At 39.3% G+C, this 20,055-nt stretch overlaps 1 protein-coding gene across 2 annotated transcripts in view; it reads left to right on the forward strand.

Moving 5' to 3' along the window:
• Positions 1-19,204, forward strand: part of ankrd28b (ankyrin repeat domain 28b) — a 32,026-nt gene extending 12,822 nt beyond the window's left edge. For both annotated transcript variants that reach the window (XM_053681328.1, XM_053681324.1), the window contains exons 7-28: positions 66-208; positions 1,888-2,100; positions 2,261-2,339; positions 5,075-5,189; positions 6,382-6,464; positions 7,299-7,362; positions 7,474-7,542; positions 8,555-8,695; positions 9,421-9,532; positions 9,630-9,656; positions 9,737-9,811; positions 11,187-11,388; positions 11,772-11,859; positions 12,413-12,530; positions 13,065-13,284; positions 13,435-13,522; positions 13,611-13,694; positions 14,414-14,559; positions 15,631-15,713; positions 17,205-17,287; positions 17,387-17,478; positions 17,597-19,204. In XM_053681328.1, the coding sequence (XP_053537303.1) occupies positions 66-208; positions 1,888-2,100; positions 2,261-2,339; positions 5,075-5,189; positions 6,382-6,464; positions 7,299-7,362; positions 7,474-7,542; positions 8,555-8,695; positions 9,421-9,532; positions 9,630-9,656; positions 9,737-9,811; positions 11,187-11,388; positions 11,772-11,859; positions 12,413-12,530; positions 13,065-13,284; positions 13,435-13,522; positions 13,611-13,694; positions 14,414-14,559; positions 15,631-15,713; positions 17,205-17,287; positions 17,387-17,478; positions 17,597-17,877 (2,606 nt within the window). In that variant the 3' untranslated portion in view covers positions 17,878-19,204. The remainder of the gene's footprint in view (positions 1-65; positions 209-1,887; positions 2,101-2,260; positions 2,340-5,074; positions 5,190-6,381; positions 6,465-7,298; positions 7,363-7,473; positions 7,543-8,554; positions 8,696-9,420; positions 9,533-9,629; positions 9,657-9,736; positions 9,812-11,186; positions 11,389-11,771; positions 11,860-12,412; positions 12,531-13,064; positions 13,285-13,434; positions 13,523-13,610; positions 13,695-14,413; positions 14,560-15,630; positions 15,714-17,204; positions 17,288-17,386; positions 17,479-17,596) is intronic.
• The last annotated feature ends 851 nt before the right edge of the window (positions 19,205-20,055 follow it).

The raw sequence follows: 20,055 nt of genomic DNA on the forward strand, positions 1-20,055 counted from the left end.
TGTAAGTCTAAAGTCTGCACTGTGACGCTACATCTCTTACTCTGTCAAACTCCCTTCTCTCTCAGGTCATTTGGAGGTGGTGAAGCTGTTAGTATCTCATGGTGCCGAGGTGACGTGTAAAGATAAGAAGGCCTATACACCTCTGCATGCAGCAGCCTCTAGTGGGATGATTAGCGTGGTGAAATACCTGTTAGACCTGGGAGTGGATGTGAGTCTCATGATAATGCATAACATGGAAAGCCATAGAAAATATGAATAGCTGTAGGGTGATGTTACCAGGAACAACAGTTGGAAAAGCCAAAGATTATCATTAATGTGGGTTCCCATATCTAGAATCTTGCAGTTTGCTTGTTTGAATTAAGGTCCCCATGAAATCAAAATTGTAGTTTTGTGGCGTTTCATATGAATATGTTAGCCTTACAGTGTTCTCCAAAACTGTGACAAAATTTGCATTTAGAAGATACATGCGTTCAACATTTACAGTCTCACTCTACCACCAATGCGGCTCAACAGTTTTGATGACATCATCCTGCACTTCACATAAATCTCAGCAGATTTGCTGTCCAATCGAACGCACTCTAGAATCTGAAGTGTCCCGCCCCCAACGTTATAAAAATCACCTTGCCAAAGCTGCCGTTGTCGAGCGAGACAAATCATATCGGCAAGCACGGGTCATAAAAATATGTCTTTGGCTGTTCGAGCGTGTGCGTTTTATTCAGTTTTACAGCTGTGAGTTGTTTAAGAAGGAAATTACTTGAATTAATTCACCTTGAAGAAGGAGGTATTTGTGCCAGCTCATGGCTTTGTGATTGGCATTTTCCATAGTACTAACTGTCAGATATGGCTAAGCCCGGGCTGTGAGGCTGTTAGCTATTTAAAAAGGGGGAGGAGGCACTCTATGTCCCGCCCTGACTTCCTGTTTATGTTAAGTTTCATTAACACGCTGAATAACGCTACGAGTTTCAAAGCACTTTACGGAGATTTTAATGTGTCGACTTTATTAAGAGCAAATACTGTAAAATCAGGTTGTACAGTGTTTGTAAATTACTTTTTGGGGGTTTTTTTGTTTGTGTTTTTTTTACATGTCTGATGTGCTATTGCTATCACCTGTAGAATTTGCATAGGAGTGTAGCAGCATAATATTTGGAAGGGGTTTGCCATCTTTCATCTGGTCCTCTAGAATCGCAATACTGAGCTTTCAAAAACTCATGACCTTTTTCATCCAATTCACCTTGTAGAAATTAGTCAGCTAGCTACAGTGTTAAGCAGTGGTTAAGGCTCTGGGTTATTGACCAGAAGGTCAGGTGTTCAAGCCCCAGCATCATCAAGCTGCCACTGTTGGGTCCTTGAGCAAGGTCCCTAACCCTCTCTGCTCCAGGCACGCTGTATCACGGCTGACCGTGCACTCTGACCCTAGATTCGTAGCAAGCTGGGAAATGCGAAAAAAGAATTTCACCATGCTATAATGTATATGTGACAAATAAAGGCTTCTAAAATAATTGTCTCATGGGTATAAGTAAAAACTGAGTGCATTGAGTCACCAGGACTAGGAGACGATCATGGCCTAGATGGGTCTAGGATTAACATACAAGCATTAAATCACCATTTATGTGTCACTTGTTTGTGATCTTAAAGTGTATTTAAAACACCAGATGCAACCAAACTGCTACATGGTGAGAAAGTTAATTAAAAGAAAAAGAAAATCCTATAAAACACCATACAAAGCACATATGGTAGTTTATGCTTAACAGTACTGTATTATAGCCTGGGTGTTTCCAGTTATTTCAATATATTTGATAAATTTCCAATTAAACTAGAGTTGTTATTATTTTGGTTTAATATCGGTCAGATTTTGTTGAATGTTCTGACCGTGTGTGCTCTCTTTAGATCAATGAGCCGAATGCATACGGGAACACGCCACTGCACGTGGCCTGCTATAATGGGCAGGATGTGGTGGTGAACGAGCTGATAGAATGTGGGGCCAACGTCAACCAGGTGAACGAGAAGGGTTTCGCGCCTCTGCACTTCACGGCTGCCTCACGGCACGGCGCGCTCTGTCTCGAGCTGCTCGTGGGGAATGGAGCCGACGTCAACATCAAGGTCAGAGGTTTACACGGACCGCGTTTTTCTGATATCATGCGTGCCGAAGCCTGTCTTACTGCACTCTGTAATTTTCTTTACAAGGTCTGATCTCATGGAATGAGTATGTGCAAATTTCAGTTCTGTCGAACATTTTGTTTTTAACATTTCACCTTTACAGAGCAAAGATGGGAAAACTCCCTTGCACATGACTGCAATCCACGGGCGGTTCTCCCGATCACAAGCACTCATTCAGAACGGTGGGTAATGGGTAATCCATATACCGTTGATTTTAGGACTCCCCTCTTTCTTGAATCTCTTGAACAGCCTGTATATGGCATGTGTTTAGCGAAGCTGTGGGTTTAAAAAATTGAATTGTATAAAATAAGTTGTCCTTACATGCAAGAGATCCACTGAAACATCAGTAGGTGGATTACTTCTTTCCTACACTGTCAAAAACTTTGACATCTTTTAATTTCCGCCAGCTGTCACACACGTGCTCGTCAATCCCACAGTTGTGAGAGATCACCAAAAATGATGCCTCTGTAAATGAACACTCACAGTCCACATTATTAGGAACCTATGTCATGTGGCAACAGCTCCATGTATTAAATCATGCATATACAAGTCAAGAGCTTCAGTTAATGTAAACATCAAATCATTAGAATAGGGGGAAAAATGTGATCTCAGTGACTTTAACCATGACATGGTTGTTTGTGCAAGATGGACTGGTTTGAGTATTTCAGAAACTGCTGATCATCTGGGATTTTCACACTTAACAGTTTCTGGAGTTTACTGAGAATGGTGTGGAAAAACAAAAAAGTATTGAGTGAGTAACAGTTCTGTGGGTGGAAATGCCTTGTTGATGAGGAGAGAGGTCAAAGGAAAATGGCCAGATTGGTTTGAACTGCAGAAAAGCATCTCAGCATGCACAAAACATCGAACCTTGAGGCGGATGTGCTACACCAGGAATGTAACCTGACGTCGTCTTCTGCTGTTGTAGCCCATCCACCTCAAGGTTTGATGTGTTGTGCGTTCTGAGATGCCGTTCTGCTCACCTTGGTTGTAAACAGTGCTTATTTGAGTTACTCTAGACTTCCTGGCAGCTCAGACCAGTCTGTTCATTCTCCTCTGAACTCTCTTATCAACACGGTGTTTCAGCTTGCAGACCCTCCACACACAGGATGTTTGGGGGTTATTTTTGTTTTCATTGCCATTTTCTGCACCGTTCCGGGTAAAATCTAGAGACTGTTGTGTGTGAAAATCCCAGGGGATAAGCAGTTTCTAAAAATGAAAAACCTGCTCAGCTAGCCGTGCCACGCCAACAACCATACCATGGTTAAAGTTACAGCGATCGCACTTTTTCTTCATTCTGATGTTTGATGTGAACATTGAACATGTTTGACTGGTATATGTGCATGTTTTTTTTTGTTTGTTTGTTTGTTTGTTTTTGTATTGTGATGCTGCCACATGATTGGCCGATTTGTTAACTGCATGAATGTGCAATGTTCCTAATAAAATGGACAGTGAGTGTAATATAGTGAAAAACTAAAAAAAGGCTATCTGATTTATATGCCTTAATACATCATTTGTTGCAGTTTATTGAGCTTTACCACTGTAAATCATCTTCCAGAAATGGAGCTACAATCTTTATATATACACTATATGGCCAAAGGTTTGTGGACACCTGACTGTCATACGCATATCATTCCATTCCAAATGTAGTCCTCCTTTTGCTGTTATAATATCCTCCACTCTTCTGGGAAGGATTTCCACCTGATTTTGGAACGTGGTTATGGGGATTTACCCACTTAGTCACATGAGCATTACTGAGGTCAGGCACTGATGTTGGGTGAGGAGGCTTGGCAAGCAGTCGACATTCCAGCACAATCCAATGGTGCTCAGTGGGGTTGAGGTCAGGGCTCTGTGCAAGTCACTTGAGCTCTTCCACGCCAACCTTGGCAAACCATAACTCCATGGAGCTTGCTTTGTGCACAGAGGCATTCATGTTCATGCTGGAACATGTTTGAGCCCCTTGGTTCCATTGAAGGGAATTTGTAAGCATGCAATGACATCCAACTTTGTGCCAACAGTTTGGGGAAGACCCACATATGGGTGTGATGGTCAGGTGTCCAAATACATTTTGCTATATAGTTGAATTCAGTATAGCGCTTTTAACAATGGACATTGTCCTAAAAGCAGCTTTACAGAAATGTATCAATTCAGGATATAGATGTTAAATGTATGTATTTGTAAAATACATTTATTACAGTTTTTACATGCACTCTGTTTTGTTGAACTTCTCCACGGTTCACTGATGGAGACTTGAGTGCAAAACTGTTTGCGGCAAATGCAGTCCTAAAGCTATAATAGCAATTAGTGGTAGTCCTAGCCATCATAGCATAACTGTTCATGTGAATTGAGGTCCATAGCCATCTTTATGGTTTTCAAGCGGTAAATATAAAGTATTGTGTTATATAATGGTGATAGTGTTTTTTGCAGGTCAAAAAAGCTTTTCACTTCACACTTCCACTACTACTAACTTTTTTCCACCGGAGCAGAGAACTTAATTTGAATGCGTGCTTACTATGAGTAAATAAATAAATTTTGCGAATTGTCTTTATTGGACTGTCCGATTATAATAAATGTCCATTACGCTGTATAGAATCAAATAAATTGTATTAGCTCAGCAAAATAAACATAGTGCAGAAATACTTAACTCGCATCCGGTTTTGTTGAGGACAAATTTATTCTGCAGAGTGAGTGGAGTCGCTCATTTTGTTTGCCAAGTATCTGAGAAAAATGTATCTTTTAGATTCATAACTCCTCCCCTCCAGCAGTTCCATCGAGGTGTGCGATGGCTGGTGTTGCATATAGTGACACTGGGTAATGCCCCCACTAGAATTACTCTTTCAAAATGCCATTTTAAGTGGAAGAGATATTTTCCCCTTTCCATTCACAAAGTAATGAGTTGTCTCTGGGGTTTCGTACGCAGGTGCTGAGATAGACTGTGAAGATAAAAACGGCAACACACCTCTACACATTGCAGCACGCTACGGACATGAGCTCCTCATCAACACGCTCATTACCAATGGAGCTGACACTTCAAAGTGAGTGGTCTCTGTATGCCCTTTAGAACTGCTCCAGTTTCAGAGCCCGTCATATTAGTCCTTAACTGAAGCTCACTCTATGTTACGATTGCATGAGCATGTATAAATGTACTTGTAATTGTCACTGATCATTGCAAGCATACTGCATGTAGAAAGGGGAATTCGAATATCCACTCGCCGAGCACTTTGTTAGGAACACCTGTACACCTGCATATTCATGCAGTTATCTAATACAGATTTTAAGTGTGTGAATTTATCCCTAATGAGCAAGCCGGTGGTGATGGTGGCAAGGAAAAACTCCCTAAGATGATATGAGGAATAAACCTTAAGAGGAACCAGACTCAGAAGGGAACCCATCCTCATCTGGATAACAACGGAGAGTGTAAAAGTAAAAGAAAGCTCATTATGGTTTTTACATGAAGTCTGTTTGTTGAACTGGTCCACTGTTCACCGAAGGAGACCCGAGTGCAAAACTGCATGTGGTAATTGCAGTCCCAAAATGACCCGACGCTGCTGGCCCGTTTCTGCATGATTTTATGCATTGCACTGCTGACACATGATGAATTTGTAGATGTACAGGCGTTCCAAATAAAGTGCTCCGTAAGTGTAAATATGACGTTGCGGTGATTAATATGGCAACCTTTCGAAACCGTAATTACTCAACTTGTCTTAATTTTTGCATTATTTTGGTTACTGTTATTACCACAGATTTTGTTTGGCAAGGTTTATAGCTCGCTTTCCCTTATGTAAATTAGACAAAGCCGGAACTGCAGCCTGTAATCAAGTATGTTTATTTTGTATTATAAAGACTGCTAGTTCTGTAACTGTTCATCGGGCACACATGGTACCATACAGTATTATTACTGTAGTTATTGTGGATATTATTTTGCTAACCATTAGTTGTAATTGCCCTATATTTCTAGCATGTCATTTGTTTGTGTATGTAAGTAGCAAAATATCCAAATGTTTACCCTGGCTTTATGTTTTCCTTTCACCTTGCGATGACTTAAAATACTTACAAAATCTCAAATTTTGCCTTATTTTCACAAGAAACTGTCGTCGTCGTCGTCGTCTTCCTTTCTTGCCAGCCCTCCCACTCTGAACCATGTAGCACTGAATGCAGCATGGTAGCACATTAATAAATATATTGTAACCACTGTGTTTCTTATTTATTCTTTCTTTTGTTTTGTAGGAGAGGTGTCCATGGCATGTTTCCTCTGCATTTAGCCGCTCTTAGCGGTTTCTCGGACTGCTGCCGTAAACTGCTGTCCTCTGGTAAACCATCTGTCCAATACTTTAGTCCATAGATGTAAGTTAAATGAAAACTGCATTAACGCTAAGGCATCTCATGGATCTGTCATCTGTATCAAACGAGTCTCACAGAATATCTTTCTAACCAGTGTTTAAGTCCACACTAGCTTTTTAATCACAGAATGATGTCTCAGTTCAGTTAATGTGGTTTACATCACCTACATACTGTCTTCACTGAGCCTAGTAGAAGAAGAAAAGGTACATCTTGCTGGATCTACAATGTCAGAGCCTGACTTAATATACATACCTTACAATATAGTTTTGTATATGAAAAATATATATAATAGCTGGAGAGGTATCCACAAACTTTTGGTCACACCGTGGTGGCCTGGGATCTTCACTGTATACTCTGCCATGAAGAACACATTATCATCCTGTCTGTTATCGAATTGTGCCGATGTCTTGTACAGTGTGACAAATAATAGAATCTAACAGTGTAACATGGCTTTAGGAAGAATTCAGATCAGTTTGTACTGTGAGAGATTTTAAAAAGTGGTGGTTAATGTAAACAAAAAGAAAGTTTACATTAACTGCGATTCTATGACCACCAAGACGATTTCCTTGGGAAGTAGTGGAGCTTTCCTAGTTGCTCATTTCTTTAACTAGACAAAATGGGAACAATGACAAGGGAGTACACGCATGTAGGTCAGGACAACAACGCTAGATCCGAGGCACGCTGGAGATCTAGAATGGGGATATCAAAAGGTTTTCGTGATCCACCTCAGCATACGTTGCACCTTATGCACTAGTCTCTCGAGTTTCTTCTTCAGTGCCCTGACTCCTCTCTGGCTTTCACAGGCTTTGATATAGACACTCCTGATGAATTCGGAAGGACCTGTTTACATGCTGCAGCAGCTGGAGGGTCAGAGATTTTACTATTTCTTCTTTCTGAATGTTGGTTAACTTGTGAATTGTATGAAACATTTTTGGGAGCTTGCCTTACTAATTCAAACGATTTAATTGACCTCTACAGGAATCTGGACTGTCTGAATCTTCTCCTCAATACAGGGGCAGATTTTAACAAGAAAGACCGTTTTGGGAGGTGAGTTAACAGAGTTATTCTGCTCCTGCGGTCAAACTGTCAAGATTATCTTCCAAATTGTATTCTATAGCTTTATGTATAGGACCGGTGCATAGACCATGTTGCCTGTCATGTTCGTCTTCTTTCTGTAAAGGCTCTTTTAAATGCTTACTGTTTGCCCCTTGCATCAAGTCTGTACTGTCTTCTAGGAAAGTGTTGACCATAATCCATTAGTTACTAAAAGAATGGTCATAACAATGAATACTCATAACTCCTTTTTATAATGTGTTTGTAGATTACATCATTCAGGATGTTTACATGGACAACAATATTCCGATATTAAGACGATACTCTGATTAAGAAACTAGCATGTAAACAGTGATTATTGATGACCTTAATCTGACTAAAGTCATACTCGAAGTAAACACAAATCGAATTAAGACATGCGGAGTATTCCTATTTTAGTTGCGTTATTGAAGTGCATTATAGACACCTACACACCTTAATCACACTGCTAACGTCGTGTGGGAGTTTTCTCCACATTTTGCGACAAGACACGTACACACGGCCGTTTGATGGCAAACGAGAGCACGGCTTCGTCCCAAACCGCGTATTTGCCTATTATATAGTAGGCGAAATACATGTATTTCGGTTATTATATAACAGTTAAGTACACGGTTTCGTACGGAGCTCATGGCTTCAAGCAGTCGTCTATTTGCACATATAGCATGATAAATAATTACTTGAAGCTTTCGTAAAATTAAAAATGAAACACCCAAAACGGTATCGTGTGTACCGTACCATAACGAATACCAACTGTATGTTGATACGTGAAATTCTGGAGCGGACAGCGTGCCGTGGTGACGTAATGACTTGTGCCGTTAATCGATCTATGTTCTATAACGTAAAATGGGAACATGAAAGGAATATTCTAAAAGCGACTCATGTAAACAGTAAGGTCAATAATTAGATTACTGCTGTCCATGTAAACATAGTCATTGTCTTTACTTTAAACATGCCATGCTCTTCCCAGGACGCCGTTGCACTACGCAGCTGCAAACTGTAACTATCAGTGCCTATTTGCTATGGTGGGTTCAGGAGCCAGCGTCAACGACCTGGACAAAAGGGGCTGTACTCCCCTGCACTACGCTGCTGCTTCTGACGCTGATGGAAAGTAAGTCACAGGATAGACTGGATTTGCTTATGTGTCTGGAGAACAGCACTTTACTTTAACTGCAGGTGTAGATATGTATGTATATGTATGTGTGTATGTGTGTGTATATATACAGTGAGGGATATATCTCACCAAGCTGCTTGGCAATGGTCTTGTAGCCCATTCCAGACTTGAGTAGGTCTACAGTCTTGTCCCTGACATCCTTGGAGAACTCTTTGGTCTTGGCCATGGTGGAGAGTTTGGAATCTGATTGATTGATTGCTTCTGTGGACAGGTGTCTTTTATACAGGTAACAAACTGAGATTAGGAGCACTCCCTTTAAGAGTGTGCTCCTAATCTCAGCTCGTTACCTGTATAAAAGACACCTGGGAGCCAGAAATCTTTCTGATTGAGAGGGGGTCAAATACTTATTTCCCTCATTAAAATGCAAATCAATTTATAACATTTTTGACGTGCGTTTTTCTGGATTTTTTTGTTGTTATTCTGTCTCTCACTGTTCAAATAAATCTACCATTAAAATTATAGACTGATCATTTCTTTGTCAGTGGGCAAACGTACAAAATCAGCAGGGGATCAAATACTTTTTCCCCCACTGTGTGTGTGTGTGTGTGTGTGTGTGTGTGTGTGTGTATATATATATATATATATATATATATATATATATATATATATATATATATATATATATAATATTAAATATAATATAATGAGTTTGTTCATGGCAGGTGCCTGGAGTATTTGCTGAGGAACGATGCTAACCCAGGGATCCGAGACAATCAGGGTTATAATGCAGTGCACTACGCATCTGCGTATGGACACCGGCTGTGTCTCGAGCTGGTAAGAACAGCTCTGTGACATCTACATGAGCTTCGTCTGTCTAAATACAGCTTTCTGTAATAATTGCGTCCCCCCCCCCCTTTTCTTTTTCTTTCAGATTGCGAGTGAAACCCCTTTAGATGTGGTGAGTACTTGTTATCAAGTTTCTGTCAGTTTTGACTTACAACTCATTTTGAACTTTTACTATATCACATTGTGTGCTAGCTAATGGAGACCTCAGGGACCGACATCCTCAATGATTCTGATGTTCGAGCTCCTCTTAGCCCACTTCATCTCTCTGTAAGTACATATTTGAGAATGTAATAGTGTCACATAGCTAAAGGGCGAAATGAATAGTAGCAAAGAGAACCAGATTATAGTTTTTGTATTCGGTTAAATTACTTAAATCAGCAGACCTGCCAGCCTTCACACATTTTGCATACTCTGCATTTTAACGTCATTGTACACCAGTCTGATTTTCTCACTCAGAAATATGCCAAAAGAGCAGTCCTCCTTTTATTAGCAGAAGAGCCAACTGACATTGAAGCTGGATTTACTGACTCTTGGTCTGATTTTAACAGACAAGCCATGGAACCTTTCCAGATCTCACATTAGTAATCTTTTGCTTGTTCATTACTTCGACTCATTGACACGCACACCTCATTGAGGCAAATGGAGAATGTTTTGAGTTTATTAATAAGAATGAAAATCGATCAATGTAGGTCTGACGTAACCAACAATAGACAAGTCTATAGGTGCAATCAGTTAATATTTATGAGGGATGTTCTGAAATTTCTGCCACCAGAATTCCTGTCTGTGTTCAGGCAGAAGAGGGGGAAAAAAGAGGCAGAAAATCGTGACCGAAAAAGGAGCAAATAGGGCTACGATGAAGTGTCATATCGAACACTTCTAAATCATTCGAATGTTAATGATTTATTAGAACGTTATTAAGAACTGCTTGCTTACCTGCGGATCATCACTTAAAAATGTGGGATGATTTGAATGGTTCCTGTGTAAAAAGACTGACTGTGTTTTATATGCTCGTGAGAAGACAACGTGTTTTGGTCCTGCTTTCAGTGATCAATATAATACTGTATGTAATATATTGAAAAAGTAATGTATTGCGCTATATATATATATATATATATATATATATATATATATATATATATATAAATATATATATATATATATATATATATATATATATATATATATATATATAAATATATAAATTTTTATTTTCTTTTTTTAAACTGTTTAACGCATTAATAATTATTCATCATTATTCCTGTTTGGGATTAGCAGGTCTGAATCAGCTTGTTAAAGTCTAATAAAAACACTACAGCTACAGACTGAGAACACAGAAGGAAAGCAAGAACTTGCAACATGGCAAGCTTGTGGCTACTTGCACCACTCGTTGCGTAATTTCTCATTTGCTGTATAGTTTCACACACGAAAACTGCCGATTTAGAGATTACACTTCTAGTAGTGAGGGATTTGATTAATCATACGTCTTATTAACTGTGAATGATATTCCGTGACGTCTGTCAGGTTGTTGGATGTACTGTATACATCACGCTGCTGCTGTTATTTACTGTATAAACACATGCCGAATATTTAAGCTTAGAGTCCTGTGCTTGAGACACTTTCTCAAAGTGTTGTTCATCTTCAGGCATATCACGGGCATCACCAGGCCCTGGAGGTGCTCGTGCAGTCTCTGCTGGATCTGGATGTGAGGGCGGCGCAGGGCCACACACCGCTGGACTTGGCTGCTTTTAAAGGCCACGTAGAGTGTGTGGATGTTCTTATCAACCAAGGAGCCTCCATCCTGGTCAAAGACTACACTCACAAACGCACTCCTATCCATGCAGCAGGTATCCATCAAGATTCTCTACAATCCTGCAAAATGAACTGCACTGGAAGTCTGCGTTTAACAGACCTGCATTTGTGTGTACACCACACTTAATCGTACACATTTTATTATTATTTACATTTTTTTTTTTTTTTTATCTGAAGGATGTTTTGCGAAGAACTTTAAACAAAAGCAGGCCATTTTTCACACTGCTAACGTTCTGATTTAATATCAGCTACACATTATGACCGAACCCGTTTGTCATTTCTCGCTGTAATTGGGTAGAGATTTCATCTGTAGTGCACATAAACTAAGTTTAGCCCACAAGTAAACAGTTTATTTTTGCCATCTGCAATCAGAAAGATCTTTGTAAACATAGCCACTGTGTTGTTCTCCTCTCTGCAGCCACAAACGGCCATTCTGACTGTCTGCGTTTATTGATTGGAAATGCTGACACACAGAGCGCAGTCGACATTCAGGACGGTATTGGGCAGTAAGTTGTGCTGTTATCGATTTGTTTATACATTTCATTGCACTAGTCATTTGCCCTTGTATTATTCAGACAGAGCAATCTGTTGTGATTATAGTGATGCTCCAGTTACAGGATTTCCTTTGTCTGCAAGGATTCTGATGCTCTTATTCAAACTCAAAAGTGCCTCGACTAAAGACTCCGAGCTGCTTTTCAAACAATATGTTTTCTCTCTGAAAGGGCAGGCCATCTTTGGAAAAACTTCAGAGATTGTTTATTATAATGTATTACACAATACATGTTTTCGATCCTTGCATGTGCAGTTGTGCATGAAGGACTATTGTAGTAGCCAAGTGTTCAAGACTCGTATCAAAACAGTCCTGGGACGATAGCCTCACCAGTATTGCCACAGAGACTATAAAGAATGTGCCAATAGAAAGCTCTGTTATTACACAACCCATCTGGCTGAAAGTGCTCTCCGATCACTGTATAAACAGGAGTGAATCTGAACTAATCTCTCAGATTTGAGAAGCCGTGATTTGTCTGTGATTAATCTGCTGCTAACTGTGTTTCCCAGGACACCTCTGATGCTGGCTGTGTTGAATGGTCACACAGACTGTGTGTATTCTTTGCTCAATAAAGGAGCCAGTGTAGAAGCCAAAGACAAGTGGGGCCGCACGGCTTTACACAGAGGGGTAAATTGTCTCTTTCTATTTGACACACATACCTATCAAACAAAGGCTATGTTTCCAATGAAAAGAAGTCTTTTACATACAACATTATTTTTGGTTTTGGTTTTCATTCTGCTGCGGTTTAGCAAGGGTGTAACACAATGACACTCTCTGTGTCTGTTTAATGCTCCAAATATCTATCTATATCTGTGTTTGGTATTCAAATGTTGTTGTTTTGGGGGGGTTTCCTTTTTTTTTTCTTTTCCTTTTTTCTTTTTTTTTTCTTAATTAAATATGAACCCTGCTAGTGACCCAGAGGTTGAAGCATCAGCAATGTGGGAATTCTGTCTCTGAGAGTTTCTCAACCTCAGCCATATCACTCAATTCATAATTCTTCTCAACTAGAGATATGTGCCTTCCTATTTGTATCCATTAAAGAAACATTATCTGTTCAGTCCTTATTGTGCAGCCATATTCTCAGTTTTACAGTACTTTTCAGTCTTATTTATTTATTTATTTATTTATTTATTTCCATGAATGTGTTGGCGACTCTTCTAGGCAGTGACTGGGCATGAAGAGTGTGTGGAGGCCTTGCTGCAGCACAGCGCCAGTTTCATGGTGCGGGATTGTAGAGGGCGCTCTCCTGTACATTTGGCTGCTGCCTGTGGCCACGTGGGGGTTTTGGGTGGTCTGCTACATGCAGCTCAGTCTTTGGATTCCATCCCTATCATCACGGACAACCAGGGATACACACCTCTGCATTGGGCCTGTTACAATGGTGACTACAGAAATACACACAGCTTTCCTTTTTTTTTTTTTTCTTTTCTCCACACTCCCTGATGATAAGGTTATATTCCACGGTTATATTTTATCAGTGCAAATGACTCATGTCAGTTCTTTCCGCCTATCTTTTCCTGATCTTATCTAGGTCATGACACGTGTGTTGAAGTGCTGCTGGAACAAGAGCTGTTCCACAAGGCAGGGGGCAACTCCTTCAGCCCACTTCATTGTGCCGTGTAAGTCTGACCGTTCTTGGGGTGGATTGGGGGGGGAGATGAAGAATTAAGCACTCGCTACAAGCTCAGTGTTTATTTTGAATTGTAGGATAAACGACAATGAGGGCGCAGCAGAAATGTTGATTGACACATTGGGTCCTGTGATCGTCAATGCTGCTGACTCTAAAAACAGGCAAGACAACTCGTATTTGTTTGTTCATTTGTAAGTAGTAATCAGATGTTTAGGTTAATATGTAAAAGCTACTTCCTGTTATAAGGCGTGTTTTTGGAGTACTAATAAGAAAGCTATATCTTGGTTGTGTGTCTCACATTAGATTAGATTATTATAGCATAATATCTTCCTTCTGTACCCAAGAATATATTCAAGACTTACAACCCTTTTCTAAGCATAAACCATTTTTGCATGAGAGCAGCAAATGGAATCAGCGTTAACTCTGAACCTTGTATTGTGTCATAGCAACTAGGACATAAATATATCTAGGACATAGATATATAGAAAATATATCTTCACGATACTACACAATGCGTATCACAACATAGAATTTGTCTGTAAACAAATTCAAACTGTCTGTAAAATGATAGTAATGAACAAAAAAAGTTATACTGAGTTTGGCGATAATTTTCTTTAATGCCGAAGATTAAGTTAAAAAATTTATCTTTGAAAAAAAGTCAAATCAATGGCGAACATTCAGTAATGTTTAATTTGTAATTATTAAAAACGTTTAAAAAAAAAAAAATGCATGACCATGCACTTTTCTGAGATACCATAGGTATTACATAATCATTAGTACTATATTGGTATTATATCGATTTATTGCCCAGCCCTACTAGGACATGTACTGTATGTGTATAATACATGCGGCAAGACTTGATTTGTTTTGATCCCTGCAGGACTCCCCTCCATGCTGCCGCGTTCACTGATCACGTGGAGTGTCTGCAACTTCTGCTAGCACAGAACGCCCAGGTGAATTGTGTCGACTCGAGTGGCAAAACCCCGCTCATGATGGCTGCTGAAAACGGACAGACAAACGCCGTGGGTAAGGCATCTCCAAACCAGAGCCTGTCCATGAGGCCAGTGTTCTCACTAACGTGAATTCCACTGGCTGGATGTCATTGTTTGCGGTGAGGAACGGCAGCATTTCCTGGATTAGACTTGTCAATCCAACACAGTGGGCAGGTGTTTTCTGAGAAAGTGGCACGTGACTAAAACACGCACACAGCCAACAGTCCTGCATTCAGTCCTATTGGCCAGTCTGGATGTGACAAACTTTTGCCCATATAGTATTCTTCTGTGGGATGGAGGTTAGATATAAATCTCATGCAGGTCAAATATAAATATTGATCTTCAGCAAGTGAAATAGTGTAAGTGGGATTGTTTTTGTTTTTTTTATGCATACAGTAAGTGCACTTTGTATTATTCATGCATGTGGGCTGTGGTTCTGATTAAAATGTAGTGAAATGGTGTATATTTAGAGATATTTCAGGTTTTGTAACTCCAGTAAATGCCATTCCAATGTTCCCAGCAATATAAAGAAATTAGTTGCGAGATGTCCTTTTTGGCAAGTGTTAAAATAACCTTAGCGATTGTTATCTCCATATTTATATCTTCATGAGAGAATCTACCAATTTCATCACTTCCTCAGAAACACTCTGCACCACAAAGTCCCGCCCACTGTGCTTGATTGATTGGCACTTCTGTCTTGTTGAAATGAAAATCTGAAGATGTTTTATTTCTAGGAAAGTTATAGCACGAGCAGAAGAGAAGAGTCCAATCACAATTTCACAATTTCAGTACGACTGAATCAGACCTGTTTCAACATCAAATCGAAATGCCAACTGGATTTTTGCATATTCATTTCGGCAGCCATTGCACAAAAGTGCAAACAGTTGTTTTGCAATTGAATTCAATTATATCGCAGATTATTTTTGGCTCATAAGAGAAACGTAATTGCAAATGCACATTTGAATAAGCATTTTCAACTTCACATCTGAGTTTGAATCAAGTCTGGACAATGATGCTGTAGTGAAGAAAATGGAAATGATTAAGGAAAGCCCAATGTGTGATTCAGCTCTGTTTGTGTGTGTGTCTCTCTCTCTGCCTTTGTCAGAGCTGTTGGTGAGCAGTGCGAAAGCAGACCTGACCTTGCAGGATGCCAATAAAAACACTGCACTACACCTGGCCTGCAGTAAGGTCAGTCATAGCCACCATGTTACATACACACACATACACGCATGAACGCATGCACACACAGTGTAGGGCTTAAAATTCCTAGTCCACAAGAATTGTTTTTATTTCATTTAAAAAATAATAATAATAATAATAATGCAATACATGTAAAATTAGATTTGCTAGGAATGAATACATGCATACACTACCAGTCAAAAGTTTGAACACATTATGCTCATAGGATCTTATTTTTTTATTTTTACATTATTTTAGGATGAGATGAGATTTATCATGAAATGGCACATTATTTTTATATATATATATATATATATATATATATATATATATATATATATATATATATATATACACACACACACACACACACACACACACACACACACACACACACACACAGAGTACTATGCAAAAGTTTTAGGCACATGCAAAGAAATGCTGTAGAACAAAGATGCCTTAAAAATAATTAAATTAAATGTTTCTACATTTAAAAAGAAAATACTGTGAAGAGCAGTAAACATTAATAAATGAAGCAAAGTAAATATTTGGTGTGACATAAAATTCAAAGAGTAGTCTCAGGTAGAATCAGTGCAGTTTTATAAGGAAATGAGCTGTAAGTTTTATTGAGCATCTTGCAGAACCAGTCACGGTTCTTCTGGAGACTTTGACTGTCGCACTTCCTTCTTATTTTTGTAGCAAAATCCAGCAGCCTTCATTGTGTTTTTGTCTGAAAAATGTCTCTTACCACTTAATATGCTGCTTTCTTTACTGACATACAAACATTTTTTCTGTAACGTTTAATTTCGTGCTAGAAAATTAATGTTTGGGAATCTAACATGTTTTTTGCACTGGCTCGATAATGTAGAAGTCATCAAATAAAAAAATAGGCAGCCTAAAACTTCTGCGCAGTACTGTGAAAAAAATACATTATATATATATATATATATATATATATATATATATATATATATATATATATATATATATATATATATATATAATATATTTTTCCCTTCAATCTAGTTTTTCCAAATTTTGGACTATTATATAACATACTGGAAGCAGTAGCAACAATAATGCATATTGGGACCAGGTGGTAGTCAACTTTAAGAGGGGATAATTATCACTGGATATTAGGAACTGTGTGCACAGAGATAAAGACTGAGAGATTTTTAAAAAAATCTCAGTTTTAGACAATATTTGCTTAGTACTTGTTAGTTTTTAAAATTGACTGTGTGCAAATTTATAATCTGATCGTGATTTCATTTCAACATTTTTGATAGTAGACTTAAACCTTCTAGATATTACTGAAATATTTCTTCTGAATAGGTTTTATTATTATTATTATTATTATTATTATTATTATTATTATTATTATTATTATTATTATTATTCCTCCATGTCCTCAGCCCTGTCAGGCAGAAACACACATGCACAGAAACTTTTCTGCGGACATCATCAGTCATCCTTACCTATTGTGATTGTCCTCTTCTGTAGGGACATGAGACCAGTGCCTTGTTGATTTTAGAGAAGATCACGGACAGAAATCTCATCAACTCCACCAACGCAGCTTTACAAACGTACGTATGACTCCTGATTGGGGGGGGCACATGTACGATAGTCAATTAACAGGTGAACTTTAAAGAGCAGTGGCTGACTTTGAGTCATTCCGTGTGTAGGCCGCTGCATGTGGCTGCCAGAAACGGACTGACGGTTGTTGTACAGGATCTGCTGGCCAAAGGTGCAAGCGTGCTAGCTGTTGATGAAAATGGTAACTCGTGTTTGTGAAAGAAACGCAAGATATATTCTTTTCGATTACGATCATAGCTTTTGGAGTTTCTTACATGCGTACAGTGCATTAATACTTGTCATAAATCACCCCATCCCAGGTTACACACCTGCCCTGGCGTGTGCCCCCAACAAAGATGTGGCAGACTGCCTGGCTCTCATCCTGGCCACCATGATGCCCGTGTCTCCCAGCAGTGGCTCTGTGCCCAGCCTGCCATTCAGCACCATCAACCACTACAATAGTCCAGCCAAGAGCGCCACATTCGACAGCTTGCCCATGCTGCGCAGTGGACACAGCTCCTACTGCAGCTTCAACAGCATCGGGCACCACGGCTTCTACAAAGAAGACGAGCTTAATGATTCCGACTCCGAGACCTACTGAGAGAGCGAGAGGGGGAGGAAGAGAAGTTACATCCTGTCTTAATCACCTGGAGGCAGCTTTATCCTAGCAGCTGGCCACTGCGCAGAGCCTTAAGTCTCTCCCACACACACACACACACTCTTTCTTAGAAACACATGTAAAGCCCCTGCCCCAAGCCCCTATCTCCATCTGCCTCAAACTCAACCAGCACCTTTCAGCAGATACCTCAGCGTACCTTCTGCTTCTCTTGTCCAATGGCTTGCCTCTGAATTGCTCTTGAGAGCCGTATCAGCTGAGCTGCCTCCCTACATGGCAATAAAGTGTAACGATTCATCAGCCTAGGGACCAATGTTTTGTAGGTGTAGTTTGCAACCAATTTCTTTTCTCTTACGGGATTAAGCCCTTTTTCAACTGGTTTTTGAAAACAAGGGCAGGTTTTAAATTGTCCCCATGAGAAGAAGACACGGCTGATCGTGAAGCTTTCAAAGTGATCTCTCCTGCACACTTAATTGCTACTTTGCATAGGGGGAAACAGATGATTTATTTTTTAAAACAGGATTTTAATACATGTCTATGTCCTATGTCCCTCTGAGCAGAGGGGGGAAAAAAATCATAGCATTTTCTTCTATTTTCAAATCATACAGGGCAAGTGGGGGGAAATTAATATTAGCGTTGTAATGCTAATGGCGATGGGCATGAAGTGCAAGTTAACCATTGCTGTCTTCTCTTTAAAAATAAATTATTCTTTTTACCTGTTGTATTTATTTTTAGTTTCCATGTTTCATCATCTTGTGCCTTCACATATTGCTGTGTGGATGCAGGAAACTAGGGGCAGTTTGGAGAACAAAACTATGATGCACAAAAAACACTATGTTTATATTTAAAAAAACAAAACAAAAAAAAAACAAAACAAAAGCACTGAAACTGAACTGAAGCAAACAGCTCCCAGCATGCTTTGCTCTGGATGATGAAGAACACTGTGTAAACCAATGGTAGGACAGCATCTGGTCTCTTTGTATGGTGAAATATGAATATTAATATGTTATATATTTTCTGGCTCCTATCAGTTTTTGGCTTGCTTTGATTAGCTAATGAAACCACTCGATCCTCGGTATGTCAAGGTTATTTGTATTTTCTCACATGGATTTTGGAATGATTTGAAACTGGATATTCATCTGTTTAATTTTGTTGGCTGAATTGAAAGTGGAGCGGCGTTATGTTTGTCTATGCTTTTGTGCAGGATAGGCAAGAGAATAGCTAGCGAAGCGACTGCTCCCTACCATTCAGCACCAGAGGTTCATGTATATTTTATGGTTGGCTGAATAAAGAAATGTGATTTCATATTTGAGTCACTTGTTGTTGTTTTTTTTTCATGACCTAGTAATGTGACTTTTTTTCAATTGCTTATGTAGTAGTGTAGAAATAGCCCCATAATGAGCACGTATCAGAATGCTGTATGGTTTCATCATAATATTATCAGGTTTTCTTACAATTTTACCATCTTTCTGCATTACAATGGTTTCAAAATGATCAGCACTGTGACAATTAATACTTGTAGGCAAGACCCCAACTAAAGAAATGATCAGCACCGAGACCCATATCTATGAAGAGTCAACCAGAAAAATGGGTAGCTCCGTGATTAAGGTGTTGGACTACTGTTCAGAAGGTTGTGAATTCAAATCCCAGCATCGTCACTGTTGAGCCCTCAAACAATGCCCTTAACCCTCAACTGCTCAGTTCGATTCTGTCTCAATTGTTATTCATGTTGGGAAGGCAAATGAAAACAAATGTGAAATGCAATGCACAGGCTCTATTCTATGTCATTTTTGACATGAGGATAATGAACCACACCCAAAAACAAAACCCTTTGCTTTTCCTTGTTTGTTTCTGGGGCTACACGCTGCTTGTAAAATTTGAGACTTTGTGGGTAGGAATAAGAAGCATGTTCCCATGCTTGACTTTCGTCATTACGCTTCACTAATGCCACACTGAAACACAACAACCGTCCAGTCATAGTCATAAGCCATATGACTATGGCGTGGCTGTGATCACCAATTCGAAACAAGGCTGGATAATTTCTAGTATTGCTGCACTGGGTAATTGCATTCGACTTATGTCATGAATTCAGTTTTTCAGTCTTAAAACGTGATCCTGTGCTGATTGTTTTTCACTTTTCAAGGCAACTGTGTCTAATATCAG

The sequence above is a fragment of the Ictalurus punctatus genome, chromosome 1 (assembly GCF_001660625.3).
Source record: "Ictalurus punctatus breed USDA103 chromosome 1, Coco_2.0, whole genome shotgun sequence".
Classification (NCBI taxonomy): domain Eukaryota; kingdom Metazoa; phylum Chordata; class Actinopteri; order Siluriformes; family Ictaluridae; genus Ictalurus; species Ictalurus punctatus.